Below are 16,336 nucleotides of genomic sequence, written 5' to 3'. Positions count from 1 at the left end.
CTTTCCCAATCATCCTACAGGCAAGTTGCAACACCCTTGACCAGACCACTCGATACTAAGAAATGTGTGTATTGAACATGCGTAGGGAGAAAGGTGGGGCAAAACAAAGACCTTACCACTACCACCAAACCCAAGCAATCAAATCTTTTGCATCATGCAACTCCCACACTGTATCTAAACACAGCCAATCTGAGACTGGTTTATAACCTGAAAATGAAAAATAATGTGAGGATTCAATTAAGATTCATGTTTTCAATTTTCTCTGGAACTACAAAGGCTAGATAATTTATTTTTTAAACGAAGTCTGGCATTCTGCAGTAGTAACCCCATTTCAGCAGCTGGAGAACTGGGGCAGACATCAAGTGTGATGAACCACTGTGAAACCCCAGGCTTTGCAACCGTGCCTCGCTTCTCCTTGTCCCAGCAGGAAGTGCAGCCCTCAGACCCTCCACATTCATCTCCCATGCAGATCTTGTCTGCTATAAGCATGGCATGCTTGAATGTATACAGCTGTCAGGCATCTTGACATACAACTATCAATGTTACACATGAGGTTTGGAGCCTTGCATTTTGAAACAAACACAGCTGAACTGTGGATGTATGACTTCACGTATATGTGATTACATCCAAATAAATATGTTCTAAATATTTATTTTTCCTTTATATTGCACTCTGTGTTGGAAAAGCAACTCATTCTCTTGAGGTGACATGAATGCAAAATACACGTCTGTGTTTTATTTCTCAGACACACCATTAACCACAATTTTTTTATTTGCACAATGCTTGCATTCTACATTATGGCCGTTATGAAGCTTGGAAAGTTTTAAATCCCACAAGAAAATTCACCTCAGCTGCATCATATAAACTAGTTACTAAAATTTAAGTGTAAATGTTACTCTCAGAGCGCTGCTCCACATTGAAACAACGATTCATAATCAAACCTCCTGCTTCAGAGTTTCTGCAAGTTGCTTTTAGGTGGTCAAAGGCATTACTTCCATCGAATGTCACCAATCTTGGAGCACAGCTTACCAGATATGGGCACGATTAGTGGATCTCCCCCTTTTTCAGAAGCAAAAGATTGGAACAACTAGCAGGAACACGGACCAATGCTCTCAGATAGTTGGCTAGCATCTCCTTTTGCAAGAGCAGGGGCCAGGTGAGTTACCATGCCTGATGCACAGATACATTTTCCTTCAGGTCAAACTGGCAATACCCTTAGGGGATTTTCTCCATCCTCCTCTTCATCAGAGCCCTGGTTTCCCCACTGTGATCATCTGAACATGTTTCCAGCCAGTCAATTCCTGTCATTGTGAGGGCCTCAGGCACTGGCAGCACCTCAATCTCTCCTGTGTTCTGCCTCAAGCAAATAAACCATTTTGTTTTCACAAGACTGAAAACCATAGTTTACTTCAGGTCTCTGAGCAAAATGCAGAGGGTCATCTATTTGAAACTTAGTGACCTGTGAAGTAGGGAAGGTTGATCAAATGACCATCTCTATTTCCTAGAAAATTAAAAAGCAACTGTATATGCAAAAGACGTTAGGATTTGTTTCAGCTTTACATCCATCCATCCATCAGAAATATCAGTATGTCATTATTAACATAGCTACATGGACCCTCTGCCGTAACAGTACTGTACAGTTGCACTGCTTTGAAGAGTTACGTTAAGCTCTCCAGTTACCTAAAGCACTAGCCAAGGATATCTGGCAGAATACCAAACTTTCTAGTAAACTCTGTTTCATGTAAATCCAGGAGCAAACTGTGAAGCAGATCACTTCTAAAGATCGATGTCAATTTTTTAAAATTTCCTCTTTAATTATAGTTAGCCTAAAACATTATGGCCACTACCATTCAGTTTTATTGTCTATGTAAGCCTGCACTAAGGTATGACAACAGATGACTGCAGCAGCAGATAAATGCTCTTTTGTTAAGAGATATTGATCCTTAGAGAAATTTTATATAGATGGACAGAAAATAGTTAGGTTTTTTTCTAATTGCCTAACGTCATCTCCTTTATGTCAGCCAGGCTACAGGTGCAGAATTCACTGAACAGGCAAGAAATCCAGTATACACTAGAATGTACTGGTCAAACAATCCAGATAACTAGCACACATGCCAGTAGGTCAACACAGTAAGTCTGAAGTAAAACAAACTTCAGAAAAAGACCTTAGAGGCTGAGAAATCATTAGCCTTTGACCTTCTCTGCTATATGATACTGTTTCCACCCTAGAAGTATTAGTGCACTGCCCAAATGTTGCCAGCAGCTTTTCTCAGAGTCCAAAGTGTCAGGACTAGGACACCTGCCTGTGCCACACAGCTCCACAGACAGGACTTTCGTCAATTTATTTGGGTTTTTTGGTTTTGAGCTCCTTTTTATTAATCTTTTGATATTTCATCTATCAATTGTCTTGTTCCATGATGCTTTTCTTGGAACTGTGTCACAATCATCGCAACTTCTCTGTCTGCAGAAAAAGATTATTTCTGCACTCCAAATTAAGCAGGACTGTAAAATCAGAGTTGAGAATCTGCAACAGTCCATCCTTTTGACTTCTCTACTGCAACTGATAAAGATAAAATGTTTTTCCAACTTGTGTCTAAATTGGTTGTTACTTTCAACACAGATGAAATCTGACAGGAGTAATTGGGTTTTAAAAACATTTCTTCAACTCCAGCAGGCAAGAACATTTTTTAAAAAAACAACTGGGTTTTTTTTTTGGAGATAGTGGATTAAATATATCTTATAAGCAAGCAGCGGAAGGACAGAATACAGTATGTATGTAGATGAAAACCAGCTGAAAATTAATCCTTTTACATACCATCATCTTTTTATGATCTGGAAATTCAAGGCCAAAATAGTCTCCTTCAACAAGATTCAGGTGGTTGCAAACAGCATCATGCAAAACTTTCCCCGGAGCTCTTTGCTGTAACAAGAGAACAAAGCCTAAGGTTACAAAGATGCTTTTAATTAGTGGCAGAAAAATTATTATGCTAAGAAATTGTCCAGCAAACACCACTGTCAAAACAGTTTACAAGATCAGTGGATATTCCAACTATACCCACAGGGTAGTTGACAATAATTACACTGGTTTTAAAGCTACAGAAAATATCCCTCCACTCCTGAATCGCAGCTCAGAATCCATCCTTAGCACTTTTTTTTTTTTTTTTTTTTTTAAGGAAAAAATAGAAGAGGTAAATGAGGGGGATGTAGGATATAGTTTTCTTATGTCAGCCAAGACTAATTTCTAGTGTGAGTTTCACAAGATAGCTACTTCAACCCATGGCCCTTCAAGCCACATCAGGTGGTGCTGTGCATGTCTGTGCACAACATACTGAAACAAAAACATTCACTGACAGACCAGTCACACAAAACTCAAGGGTCTGAGGGTTTGCTGGATGCCACTTGATACACAACAGGCTCAGGTCCTGGGTTCTGACTTCATATGGGCTTATCTTGAGTCTCCTGCTGTGAGGCATTGAGGCTGGTCGAGGCCCATCCATGCTACCCTAACAGAGTTGTCAAGCAATTTGGAGGAGCCAAGAGCAAGCACTTCCTTCCACACACTGCAAGCATTGCCTCTATAAAGACCAGATGTTCTAGCCCAATATTAGCTCCCAGAGCTGCCGCTTTGCCAATTGTAAGGATTCTTCTTATCAGCACATCAGTTAAATCCACACCTGCAGCAAATACTGTAAATTACAGCTCACCAGCAAGTCTTCAGCAAAAAACACAGTTTCTGCATAAAAAGGCCAATCACTGAAATCAAATATTTTTGTTCCTTGGACAAATGTACCTATTTTAAATCAAGAGGCCCTGAAACACAGATCTCTGCTCACTTCAGAACAAATAATAACCCATGAAAGCTGCACAAACTCGTGCTACAAGAAACCTGTTGCACCCTGGACAAGTGCCCTTGCACTCAACCAATAGATCGTCCCTTTCCCTTTCTGCCCAGTAAATAATTACTAGAGCAAAATAATGCAGCAGTAACACAGTGAAGAACAGAAAACCGTTAGAGGTGGGAGTTTGGCTGACCTGGCTCAAATCTGAGCCTGAGCGCAGGTCCTGGCATCTCCAGGCAGTGCCCATACCAAGAGGCTACTTGCAAGTGGGCAGCTGCTCCCACCTCCTCCCTGATGTGTCACCATGCATTTTGGTCTCTGTTTCACTGGGATAACCAAAAATAAATCTCCAGGTTTTTTCCGCCTGGGGTAACACTTGGTTTTCAGCCACAGCCCAAAGTTCAAAGCATCTTTCCAAAGGCAATTTATCTAACATTGTCTAATAGGAATTGTGAAAAGTAAAAGTAAACATCCAGTAGCGAAGCTTGCACCAGAGAAACCAAGAGGATGTTTTTCTAGGGAAAGCACAGGATGTATATGCCACCACAGCAGCGCCATCACCCTGTGATGCAGGACCTGATCACCAAACCCTTCAGTGCTGGCTGGTTTTGAAAGTCAGAAGGGAAAAGCCAAGTGCACCTCCCCAGGAACCTGCTGAGCAGGTTTTTGCCCAACATACTCCCAATGCTAACAGACCTATGCCACCAGGAAGCACGTTCACTTAGATTATTTTATTAACTGTTTGTTAATGTTAGCTGTAGCAAACATTAGCCTCATGAATACTGTCAGAAAACACATCAAGAAAACTTGCAGATAGAAGTACTGTGTTGGTTTTTTTTAAGCATTCATCATAACCAACCATGCAGTAACTAAAACAATTCATACCAAAAGGCCAAATAAGAGGATACAGAAGGTGAAGAAAATAGACATCTGTTTTTCTAGACAGAGGACTTTTGATCTGACATACTGCCATCCAAAATAAGTCTCAAGAGCAAATATATTTGAATACACTCACTCCATGTTCTCCAGCTTCATCAAACCAAAAGCATCGCCAATGACCACCACCCCACCTGTGCCAGCCACCGTGTCTTGTGTGCCAGTCCTAAAAGAAAGCGCCCCATGTTTTCCACTCCAGCTATTGCTATACACAGGCACTTTCAAACACACATCGTCTCATAATGAAAGAGCATCCCAGTAAGTACATTTTGTTGGAAGCAACAGAATAATACTAAAAAAATATCAGATTGAGCGTAATAATGATATTAGTTTATTGCTCTGAAAATACACCTATAAATGATTTAGAAACTTCAGGCAAATGTTCCTGCTCACAGATTAGTCTCAGGCCCCCACAGTTTGGCTGGGGCCCCTAAAGAGTGGAAGGATGTGTTTATTAGCCACCCTCGCAGCTAGAGGTGGAGGATACTTGCTTTTGTCCTCATGCAAAACCAGAAAAATGGAAACGTGCTTGTGCATATGTATGCATATGTCTTACCATAGTACCTGATGGATTCCTGTCTGACAACGACCAAACTTTACTGTTGCTCCCAGAAAAAAAAAAAGGTGTCTCTGGGAGTGTGGAGATTTTTGACCAACAGGAAAAAAAGGCAGAGAGCCCACCTGTGTTACCACACCACCCAAGGTTACCTGAGGACAACAAGCCTGTCTGATCTCAGACCATGAGTAAGAGTATCTGATTAAAACCTACTGAGCGCTTTCATGAAGGTTTTGTTTGTTTTGGGTTTTTTTCTTACAGGCATTTAGACAATGGAATGGCAGTCTCGTAGCATTTATGTCACTTGGCATTTCCTCCAGAATGTGCCTCGGTAACATGAAATGCTTCTTACTCAAGTATTTGTAAATAAGATTATTATTCTAAACGTTTTAGCTTTGATCAGTCTACCTCAAAACAAAATCTGACAGATTATTCAAGCAAAACACTGTGTATATAAAATCTGCTGAGATATAAAGCCTGATGACACTTGAGTCTTGCAGGACCAGAGGACAAGTACAACATACACAAAAGCAGGAACTCTCAGGTCTCACAGAGACGTTGATTCAGTGCAGTTCCATGACATCCCTACTAAAAAATTCAAACACAGTAAATTAAAATCTCAGTCTGCTGAAGTATGGAAGGAAACCCGCAGTCTCTCAGGGCACAGCAAACACGATCTGACAGAGGAAGCATTCAGAGTGAGTGTGCCACACCAGTGACATCATCTGTAGCCAACGGTCGTGCCTGACTTGGTTGTGGTTACAAGGCCTGTGGGACAACCTTTCCCACGGAACTTGGAAAGCGTTTTCCAACCATCAAGTGTGGCCCTGCTGCCACACCTCAGACAACAAGTACTTGGCAAGCTTCATCAGCTCCCGTCCCACAGTCCTGTGGCTGCACCCATGTCCCATGAGCCAGAGCGTGGACCCCTTCCCCACTCCATGCCAGCAGTGGTCTGACCCATGGGGGCCCGTAAGTACCCCAACAAAATAGCTATGCATGCGTGCAAGGTGGCAGGGTAGGGAAAGGCTGCGCTACAGCCTACACTATAAGAGGGCCTTTCCCTGCTACAGTGAGATAGCACAGGCCCATTACATGACCGTCATGCAAAATCTCATACACTGGCATGAGGGAAGGTCTTCAATGCAGCCAGACATGGAGGACGTCGGAAAGGAGAGCCAGGAGAGCTATATCCTGCTCTCCCTGAGCATCATCAGATGACAGCTTGCACTAGGGAAAGGAAGAACTGACCCAAAGGTGAAGATCAAAGGAGAAGGAGGAGGTATGCAAGTGGGATATTGACGTGGAAGCTGCCACAATGGATGTTGGTGGCAAGACTGTACCTCCAGACCATTCCCCACCGCAGATGCCACACTGTAAGGTAGTGAGGGAAAGTGAACAGGAGGGTACGGTATGCTGGTGGAAGGTCACATGTTAACACCCAGGGGTGGGAAGCTGCTGCAGCAGGTAGCAGTCCCCTGCTCTCACTTCTGTTAACAGCCAGATTCTTGTATCATCAGTGAAGAAATACTGCAGCTCCAGAGGGCAATTCTTCCTACCCCGCCTGAGCACACTGGCAACGAACTTTTCCTCAGCAATACAGTTGTACTCTTTTACTTTTGATGATGAGGAGCCCAGACACCTGTGTTATAGGGTTCGTTTTAGATTAGATGAATCCCTGCTGTACTGACAGCAGGGAATTACTATTATTCTCTTGAGATGGTATTTAGTTACACCAAAATAACAGTATAAATTTATTGCAGTGAAAAGAAGCCCCCTGATTTCCAGGTACACATCCTTATTGCTTAATGCATTTTGAACTGGCCTTTCATTTAGATCTGTGAAATCACATTTTAAAAGTCACTTTCCATTTTCAGCGAACGCCAGGTCACTAAGTTCTGAATTATGAATAATGTGCATCACCACATTTAGCTGCAAGCTGTGAAGATACCCACTCAAAGTAGCCTGCTTTACGCGTTATGCATTCAACATTTGCAGTCTGCTCATTATTTCAGTCCTACTCAGTTCACCCTCCCTCTACTCCCACCAAAATCCCAAACAGTATTGTTGCTTATGATCTTCCACTGGTGAATATTTTAATAGGTTCAACAATTCTTTCATGTTCTAGCAATCGCCAATCATTTTTAAAACAATCTCCCTCTACATACTTGTTTAGACCATTCTTTGGCACAGACTGCAATACAGATTTTTTTAAAAAAGAAAGTGCTTAGCTATATGTGAAAGATATCCAAGACTACAAAAGAAGTGGGTTTGGACACATTCCCTCACCTCCCAGTTAACTTAGCAATTATTTCACTAACCATCTACAAAAAAAAAAAAAAAAAAAAAAAAAAAGTGTCTGTTTAGGATCAAATAGCAATTTGACCATTTTTCTGTCCAGCCAACTAATTGCAGATCCCAGACTGAACAGATCTTTGATTGAAAGGTTTTTGTTCATTTGCTTGTTTTTACATTACTGAGAAGCAATACCAGCTGAAAAAAACACCAAATAAAACAAGCACTTTCTTCAGAATATCTGAAAAATCTAAGTCCCATCAGGTTTCAGTCAGAGACAGCTTAGTGTGGAAGCATGGGCTACTCTGTTTTCATTCTCTTCTTCCTCAAAACTGCTGCAAATGCATCTGAAAAAGGTTTGTTTGTTGGTTTTTTTTAATTACACTTGCTTTTGCATTATTAACAGCTGATAAGGAGAGAAAATAATTCCTTATATTAATCAAAAAAAAAAGAAGGTACATTCATCATTCATAACTGCTTCTCTGCCCAGACATTTCTTCCGTTAATGCCTTGTTTCTGTCACATTTTGGGGGCTCGAAAATGAAATGTGACAATTTGGTCATGCTAAATATGTTACAAATACTCAAATGTTACCTTGTACAAAGTTAAAACACAAAGTTTAAAATTCCATTTGTTCTTTTGTGGGTAATCACCCAGAAAATCCCTTGTACTTCAGATCAGTATGATTACCAAATTATTTTTATACTCCCGTTTAACAATTGCATTGAAATAATAGTGAAAATTTCATCCAGTGTCTCTGAACTATTTCTGAAGGCATACATAGTCATAATCAATACTAAAAGTAACACCTCCACATTCTTAACAGCATAAATTTTCTCAGTTATTTAAAGCTGTTAAAAATTATGTATGTATCTAAAGCTCTGAAAGGAAAGAAAAATCAATGAACAAGTGTTCGCAATAAGCAAATAGTATAAAAATAACCTCAAAGATGAGACTGAGCAACAATGTTCTGAAACAAATAACCCTGCCAGAAATTTATACTTCAAAGGAGGCTTGAAAACTACTCACAGGAGAGCAATGCTGTCAGCATCTGAAGACAAATCTCATATTTTAAGCAGTTCTCCTTTCTGGCATAAAATGAAATGCATAAGTCATATTTAGCAAAACTCTGTTGCTCGAAGGGTAGGGTTAAAAGCAAGAAGCACCGGTCTGAGTGTTGTTGCTCTGGACCTAACACTACCAAGACACTTGGAGATCCTCTGCCCTTTTTCTCCTCTCCTCCCTTTCAAAGTGTAGGTGCTAATCCTATAGGAAGGATTAGATTACTATAAAAATAGCTTTAGACCATAAAGATAGCTCTTACACCTGGGCTTACTAGCTTTTACTTTGCCTTTCAGCTTAGACTGGATAGTTAGGAAGTGTTGGAAGAAGCGCGATTCATCACCCCTACATACCAGGCCAAAGCAAAGAGAAGAGACACATTTAAATAGAGAAGCCACACACTCCCACCACTACTTTTAAGTATGCAGGTCCCCACTCTGTACCTACAGCCACCAGGCATCCACCCCATTTGGAGGGAGGGTAGAGAGACGGCAAATTTTCATGATAACCTAAGGGCACTTCATTCCTTTTAAGATATTTTCCATTTGAATGTAGTTGACTGAGTGCTCCACTCCTGGCACGTATCCCACATGCTTTTGCACAGGCTGTGCACGTACCATCAAAGGCAGGATCGAGGCCAAATGCAGTAACAGAATAAGTTTCTTATACTGCCTTAAAAACAGGCGACTGATCATCTGTTGTGTGTGTACAATAAGACTATTTAGTGTTTCTTTCTTTCAAGATTTTAGTGGACTGCTTTCCTACTTTACACTCACCACGTAAGCTCTATTTCCTTTGACACCAGTGCTTGCCTTCTATAGTACAATTTACCCTTGAGGTACAGTTTACCCTTCAGTTGATTTTTTTGGTGGTGTCATACTTTTTAAACAGTGTGATAATAAGATATGGTGCTTTTTACTTCGGGTGTGTTTTACTCCAAATACCTGCCCTTAATTAAGAAAACAAACAAACAAACAAAAACCCAACAAAAAAACCAAAAAACAGTAGTAAAGTTACACTTTCCCCCCCCTATCTATCAGCTATGACAAACAAGAAGACTTAAAAAATTACTATTTTAGGTATGTGATTGCTAATCAAAAAACAACACGGCAAACAATCATCAAGGCAAAAATACAAAGAAAAGGATTGTAATAACCACCTCATTTGCTTGCATTTCTAGCACAGTCTCCAAAAGAAACTTGCAATTTCCTACATTTGAACACACGCAGATTTCTGATGATGACAAACTGGCTTATGTAAACATATTTTCTAAAATAGGCAAAAGCAGAAAGATTGCTCTAACTAGACTTTAAACTCTTCTTCCAATGCCCCAAATCAACTTTACTAGAAATAGCCAACAGTAAAATTCAGGTGAAAATTAAATATTTATCAGGACAATAAATAACTAAACAATCTTCTCTAATAGTTAAATAATGTAGAAGGAAAAAAGAAAAGGATTATCTAAGAAAGCTAATGTAAAGTTTTATAATGAGGCTGTCTTCAGTAGTTCTTGGTTAGATTTTTTCTTAAAGCAGAGTCAGTCTAATACAACATTCAGCTACAGTAAATTCTCAGGTAACTGTACAGCTCCATAATTACAGTACAGTAAAGCTACTGGAACTGGAGTTTCTACTTGGTCTCTATTCACCTGGCTCATAAAATCATAGCTTTATAACTTAATGGGCAAATCCCACCTACACTGTATTATATATGCCATTTCAATGTGCAAGTGAGGAAATAAAAAAAGATGTGCTGTGAACCTTCAGAACAGAGTCTTTCATACCACAGACCAACCTGCCATCTTAAGGTGTAACAATCCAATCACTTGATTGTTCTGCAGTTCTTATAAATGCAAACTGGTATTAATACTGATTTTATTTCCCATCTTTAAATTACTCTAATTTCTAGTTGACAAGGACTTTGCTACTGCAGACGAGGCAGCAACCACCACAAAGCCAGTGGAGCCCTTTGTAAAGAAGAAAGAGGCAGATTCTTGTAGCCCAGACCTTCCTCCTTGGGTAACTGTTGGGACAAAATCCCACACGAGAATTTATTTCACATATCCATCCCACTGTCATCAGTGCCACAGGAAATCTGGAACTTCTCATCAGCCAACCACCACAAACCCTACAGACCAAAAAACATTCAGCCTTTGGTCACTGTAGTCTAAGCACACATCTGTATATTACAAACTGTTATTAATGGTGAAAAGCATTAAAAAAACACTTCATGATCAGTTTCATGGTTCACCGGTTCCTTGAGCTGTGACCTCATCTTACCTTTTCTGTACCGATTTAAAAAAAACCCAAAAAACAACTAAATTCGTCAAATTACATTTGACATATATGCACCTAAAAATCACTTTATCAACTTAAAAAGGATGTTCTGATCCCCTCTGCTAATGAATTCAGCTGAAAAACTTCATTGTTGTCGGCCTAACAATGCTCTAAGAAATTGTCCCAATGGGGACAATGCATGCCTTCACACAAAATGCAAATGCTGATCTCAGTAACTCCCAAAAACCATCACATTGCAACACCACCTCTCTGCACAAACTAATTCGTCCTCCTGAAAAAACCCAAACCTTGTTTCTTGTAGTACAACCATTACTGCTAACATCCTTCAGATTGGTGTAAAATATTTGTGGGAAATCAGTAGTGGCATAGCGAGTCTTCTGTTTAAAGCTGCAAAATTTCACATACAACCATTCAGTTCTTGACACTTCTAGCAGGAGGCTCTTGCCAGAGCCACTGTTACTAAAACAAAACTATCTTCTTTGAACATCATTTCAAATGCACAGTGCGGGCAAGAAAAATGAGGCATTAGAAGAACAATGACAAAACTTACTAACAATATGTCATCTTACTCCCTAAATCAGCTCCTGCAAATGCTGAGTCATCTCTGCTTAATTTTACTAGCAAAACTAAGAAGTGGTTGGTGGCTGTTCTTTATCCCATTAGCAAGACAAACATTCACTTCTGGAAGAGACTATCTTCCTTTCTGAAGGGTATCATCGGCGTGACATATTCCAGCTTCAGTGCCCAGACACTGAATGGTGATTGACTTGCAAGAACCAGAGCCAGCCCACCATCAATTTCAGACCTTAGAGTAAGTTGCAAGGCAGATGCATTAAACAGTGCTTTTCCTCACAACCTGAAACAAAACTATTTTGCAAATCAGCACATTAAGAAAAATGGAAGGCAACAATACTTTTGTGCTACATGGCTTTTTTAAAACCAGGTGCACACTAAAAATGCTTCCCTGAAAAGCTGTGTCTCACTGAGAGCTGTGGGAAGGGAGGGATTCACCCTAAAGCCATTACAATTATGACACCAAAACCCTAAGTGGAGACACAGTTACCTCTGAATTATCTATGTTTAATTGACAGACAGGGGGTGTAACTGGGCAGATGTCCCCATCTGGCATGAGCTGCTCCTCTACCATGAGCCTCTGCCCATGTGCCTACAGGCACAGCATCCTCCAGTGCAGGGATGCCAAGAGCACAAATCCACTGTGTGCACTGTGGACACCGGCTTTGGAAAACCCACCACAAGATTCCTTTTCAGAAACTAGATGGGAGTTTGACATGAAGCTGATAAAACCTCATTTTTCAGAATCTTTTCTTTATGGAAAGCTGTTTTACTGAAGCTCAACTCTGGAAGCAAGTGTATACCTGTCAAATAAATGTTGATATTACTTTCCCTCCCTGTGAGCAAAAAACTGAATGAGTTTAACCCCTGGTGTCAGGGCTATTTAGCAGCACACTGTGCTCCTTGTTTCTTGGGAAGAGCTGCAACTGAGGTTCAGAACACTCATTAAAAATACCTCAGATTGAATTTCATAGCCCACAACTTTTGAAAAGGAATATAATGGCACCATTCAGTGCAATTCAGCAGCATAGCAGCCAGTGTGTAATTGGGGATGGAAACCCCAATCTCTGTGACACCCCCCACCCCTTGCCTCCCACTTCACCACTCCTCTCTGTTTCAAGGCAAAAATTGTCTAACCACCTTCTCTGGGTTTCTTTTTTTAACATTAAGTAGTGCTTGAGAAGAAAATAAAATAATTCTGTTATTCAGACCACCTTCTTCTCTCGTCTTTTTTCTTTGCCTGCTCATTTTTCCTCATTTTCTTTAGCCATAAGCAAACACTTTACTAGAATGAAGGAGCAGGCAATTCTAAAGTCATCAAATGTGAAAACAGAACCCTTATATGCAGACTGGAAACATGAGAATATGAAGTGTTATGAGTATATGGGAGTTCTTAACTATGAAACCAGATTGAGATGCAAAGTGGTTATTTACTATTTTTATTTGGATACATTTTAGTTTAGCCATAATTCTAGTAAAACTCTTTGAAGAAAAGAAATAATTTAAATGCAAGAACTTGAGACCTGACAATTAAAAAAAAAAAAAAGAAGAAAAAGAGATGTTCAGGCAAAATACTAAATCCTTAATCTAAAGCAAAGTCAAATGTAACAGGGAAAAACTGATAATCCCAGTTCAGCCCTGCATCAGTCTCAACATGACTATTAATCTGAGCAAGAGCTGACACCATCCAGGATTGTATGTATTCTACTTCCTACTTTACTAGGGGAAGGAAAGCACATTTTAACAATAGGATACAGAACTTCTCAAGACCAGATTGCTGACTTGAAAGGACACCCTTAAATGAAGTCTCCAGGCTGTGGCTGCTGCTAACCTATAACGTACCCATATTACACCCTAAATCTTGCCTTCGGCCAGGCCATTGCTCCAACTGGATCTAGTGCTCCTACAGCCACAAGGTGAGGCAGGGTAAGGAAGGCAACCTCCCACGAAATTTACAGAATTAAGAGTTTCTGTAGGATCTGCTTGGTACCAGCCTGTCTTGCAAAACCAATGTGGACTCGCTAAGAAAAAGTTTGGCTGCAGCATCCTACAATTACTCCACATTGGATGTGGAGTAATCCTGTACTTTATTTGTGAAACAAACAGAAATGGTCCCAAGTTCATTACTAATCAGTAAAATTCATACGCACAAAATGTTTTCATGGAAATGAAACCCCCAAGTGCAATACATAAGTCTCAAAAGCTATTTCATCCTTTAAGTACCTGAAAGGCAGAAGTTTTGGGTTGCTTTTTGCCAGTCAAGTTCGCACTATGCAAGAGTTTGTCTGGTCACGTAAAATCTGTCACCAACCTGACAGACTCAAAACAGCTTGGTGATCTTTATATAATGAATGTGTAGGCAACGTATTCAACATTTCTCCAAGTAGCCTCAAAAGACATTAAGACTGAACGCACTGGGAATCTGAACTGTCATTTAAACATGCAAAGAAAGATGCAAGAGAAGTCTATACACTTATGGTATTTGTAAGGGAAGGTACAAGCTTGTGTTTTGTGCAACACTGTAAAGTGCAGCCTTTGGTGGGACACAAACCAGAGTGGAAAGAAGAATATGTGGAATTGGTGTAGTGGGTATTACAATAATGGCTGCTTTCACCAACAGATTTCAGAGGCATCTTGTAATTATGTAGTCAAGCCACAGTTTCAAGGACAGATAAAAAATAAGCACCTTCCTTTTTAATACAGCTACAGTTTTTCAGAAAAATTCTCAGGAGCTTTTCTGCTTGTTCTTTGCAGCCTGCCTGCAACTTGCAGTGTCTTCTAAGACAGCAGATGCTTTTGAAAAATCCACCTATAAGTCATCCCAGGTCTCAAAGATGGAACTGCCTCTGGATTGTAGGAGCCTGATGAACGATTATGTTAGCAAACAACCCATAACCGTAGCAATCGTGGGGGAGCACAGAGGAGTGGTGCTGGTGTGCGCTGGAGAAACAGTGACTTAGCCTCCAGCCACTTCAAAACCCAAAGCTGCTGTGACTGACCCAGACGTTGAATCTAGCACTAAAGAGCAAAGCAGTGCAGACAGAGCAGAGGTCTGCTTATATATCTGTGGCAAACCAGGGAAAAGAAGGGATCGGTTCTGTCTGGGGGGGCAGGGGGAGGCGGAGGGGAAAGAAAGTGCAGCAGGACTCCTAAGCTGCACATGCTGTTGTCTGTTAACAGCATGTGGTCTGAGCTGGGCAAAAAGTCTCTCATTGACCTTCAGAGTGCTTCCTCCTGACTACGAGCAAGGTTTTACTCTTAACCTGTGCTGAAGTTGGGACACTGAACTTTAACCTGATTTCCCACCCCTCTTCTGCATGTGCGTGTGCTGCATGTGCATGTGTCTGTGCAGATAGATGCGTGCATACCTCACAGAATTGCCTGCGCCTGCAGTTAACATACAATACTTCAGAGGAAAATAGCTTACACCTTTCTGCTTCATTGCTCATTTAATCATACAAAATGTTCAAGCTAAGGAGATTCCCAAGAGAACTGCTTTCTGTTCCTCTGAGGCCTCAAATATCAAAGGAAAGCAACACCATGTTATTATCACAATTACATTAACATAGTCTCTGAAACAGAACTTCTATGGCTTCTATTCTGTTTTTAACGTGCAATACTGTTTTCTTTAATGCTCTGTTTAAAAACATGTGTTGTACAGACTTGGTTATTGTGATCTGGGTTTTGGACAGACTTGTTAAAATAGATCTTTAGGAGCAGCAAATTTGCCAAGGCAAATGAGCAACCGAACTGTTTTTTCTTAAGGCCAGAATACAGCAGTGCCATATTAGATACCACCTTGATATAGATGAGCTTTATCAGCAACAACAGGCTTCGTGAGAAACAAGCGTTCCCGGTTCAGGTCGTGTCAAAGAGAAGTCTTTGGGGATGTCCTATCAAAAGTCAAGCATCAGGCTGACACAATGTGACTTTTTGACCACATTTTCAGTCTTAGGCTGAATTCCTCCAGAAGGAGTGTTTTAATTCATTTAACCTTGAGGATAATGTGTGTAACTGGAAAAGGATTTGATTTTATCTAATTTGTGTTTTCTTCTTAGTGCTGAAAGCCAAGTCCTTAGGCACTTAAAGATAGCATGCATCTCATTTTAAATTTACATTTACAAATACACTTTATTTAATGTTAATATTCAGGTAATTTCCAGATTACTGGGCTATCCAAGAGCAGTACCTTTATTTATAACATGATTGGATGCTACAAGTGATTACTACCGAGATGCCATTTGAGTATATCAACAAAGATTGCCACAGAATTATTACGGAATCATAGAATCATTTAGGTTGGAAAAGACCTTTAAGATCAGCAAGTCCAACTGTTACCCTAACACTGCCAAGGCCACCACTAAACCATGTCCCTAAGTGCCACATCTACATGTGTCTTAAATACCTCCAGGGATGGGGACTCAACAGCTTCCCTGGGCAGCCTGCTCCCCTGCTTGACAACCCTTTTGGTAAAGACATTTTTCCTCATACACAATCTAAACCTCCCCTGGCACAACTTGAAGCCATTTCTTCTCATCCTATTGCTTGCTACTTGGGAGAAGAGTCTGACAACCACCTCACGACAGCCTCCTTTCAGATTATCTGTCAGGGTTTGAGCAACTTGTTGGAAACAAACTTCTCAATCTTCTGCTTTTTATTTTAAAAATAAATCTAAATTAATCCCATCCAACACTAAGCACTTAAAAAAGTGCTTCTCAGGCAGAAGAGTAATTTTCCCAGAGTCTTGTCTGGTGAACAGAAGGGAAATAAGCACTTTC

General features: G+C 40.4%; 1 protein-coding gene across 8 annotated transcripts in view; it reads right to left on the bottom strand.

The window, feature by feature from the left end:
• FARP1 (FERM, ARH/RhoGEF and pleckstrin domain protein 1) overlaps positions 1 to 16,336 on the bottom strand; it is a 213,855-nt gene that overhangs the window by 66,055 nt on the left and 131,464 nt on the right. For 7 of the 8 annotated variants that reach the window (XM_037377826.1, XM_037377829.1, XM_037377824.1 and 4 more), the window contains one exon: positions 2,816 to 2,920. In XM_037377826.1, coding sequence (XP_037233723.1) covers positions 2,816 to 2,920 — 105 coding nt within the window. Of the gene's footprint in view, positions 1 to 2,815; positions 2,921 to 8,655; positions 8,676 to 16,336 lie in introns of those variants that run through there. The other variant, XM_037377828.1, reaches the window with a different exon arrangement.

Source organism: Falco rusticolus, chromosome 2 (assembly GCF_015220075.1).
Source record: "Falco rusticolus isolate bFalRus1 chromosome 2, bFalRus1.pri, whole genome shotgun sequence".
Lineage (NCBI taxonomy): Eukaryota > Metazoa > Chordata > Aves > Falconiformes > Falconidae > Falco > Falco rusticolus.
Note: the sequence above shows the minus strand (reverse complement) of the source record. Positions and strands in the feature narration are given on the sequence as shown.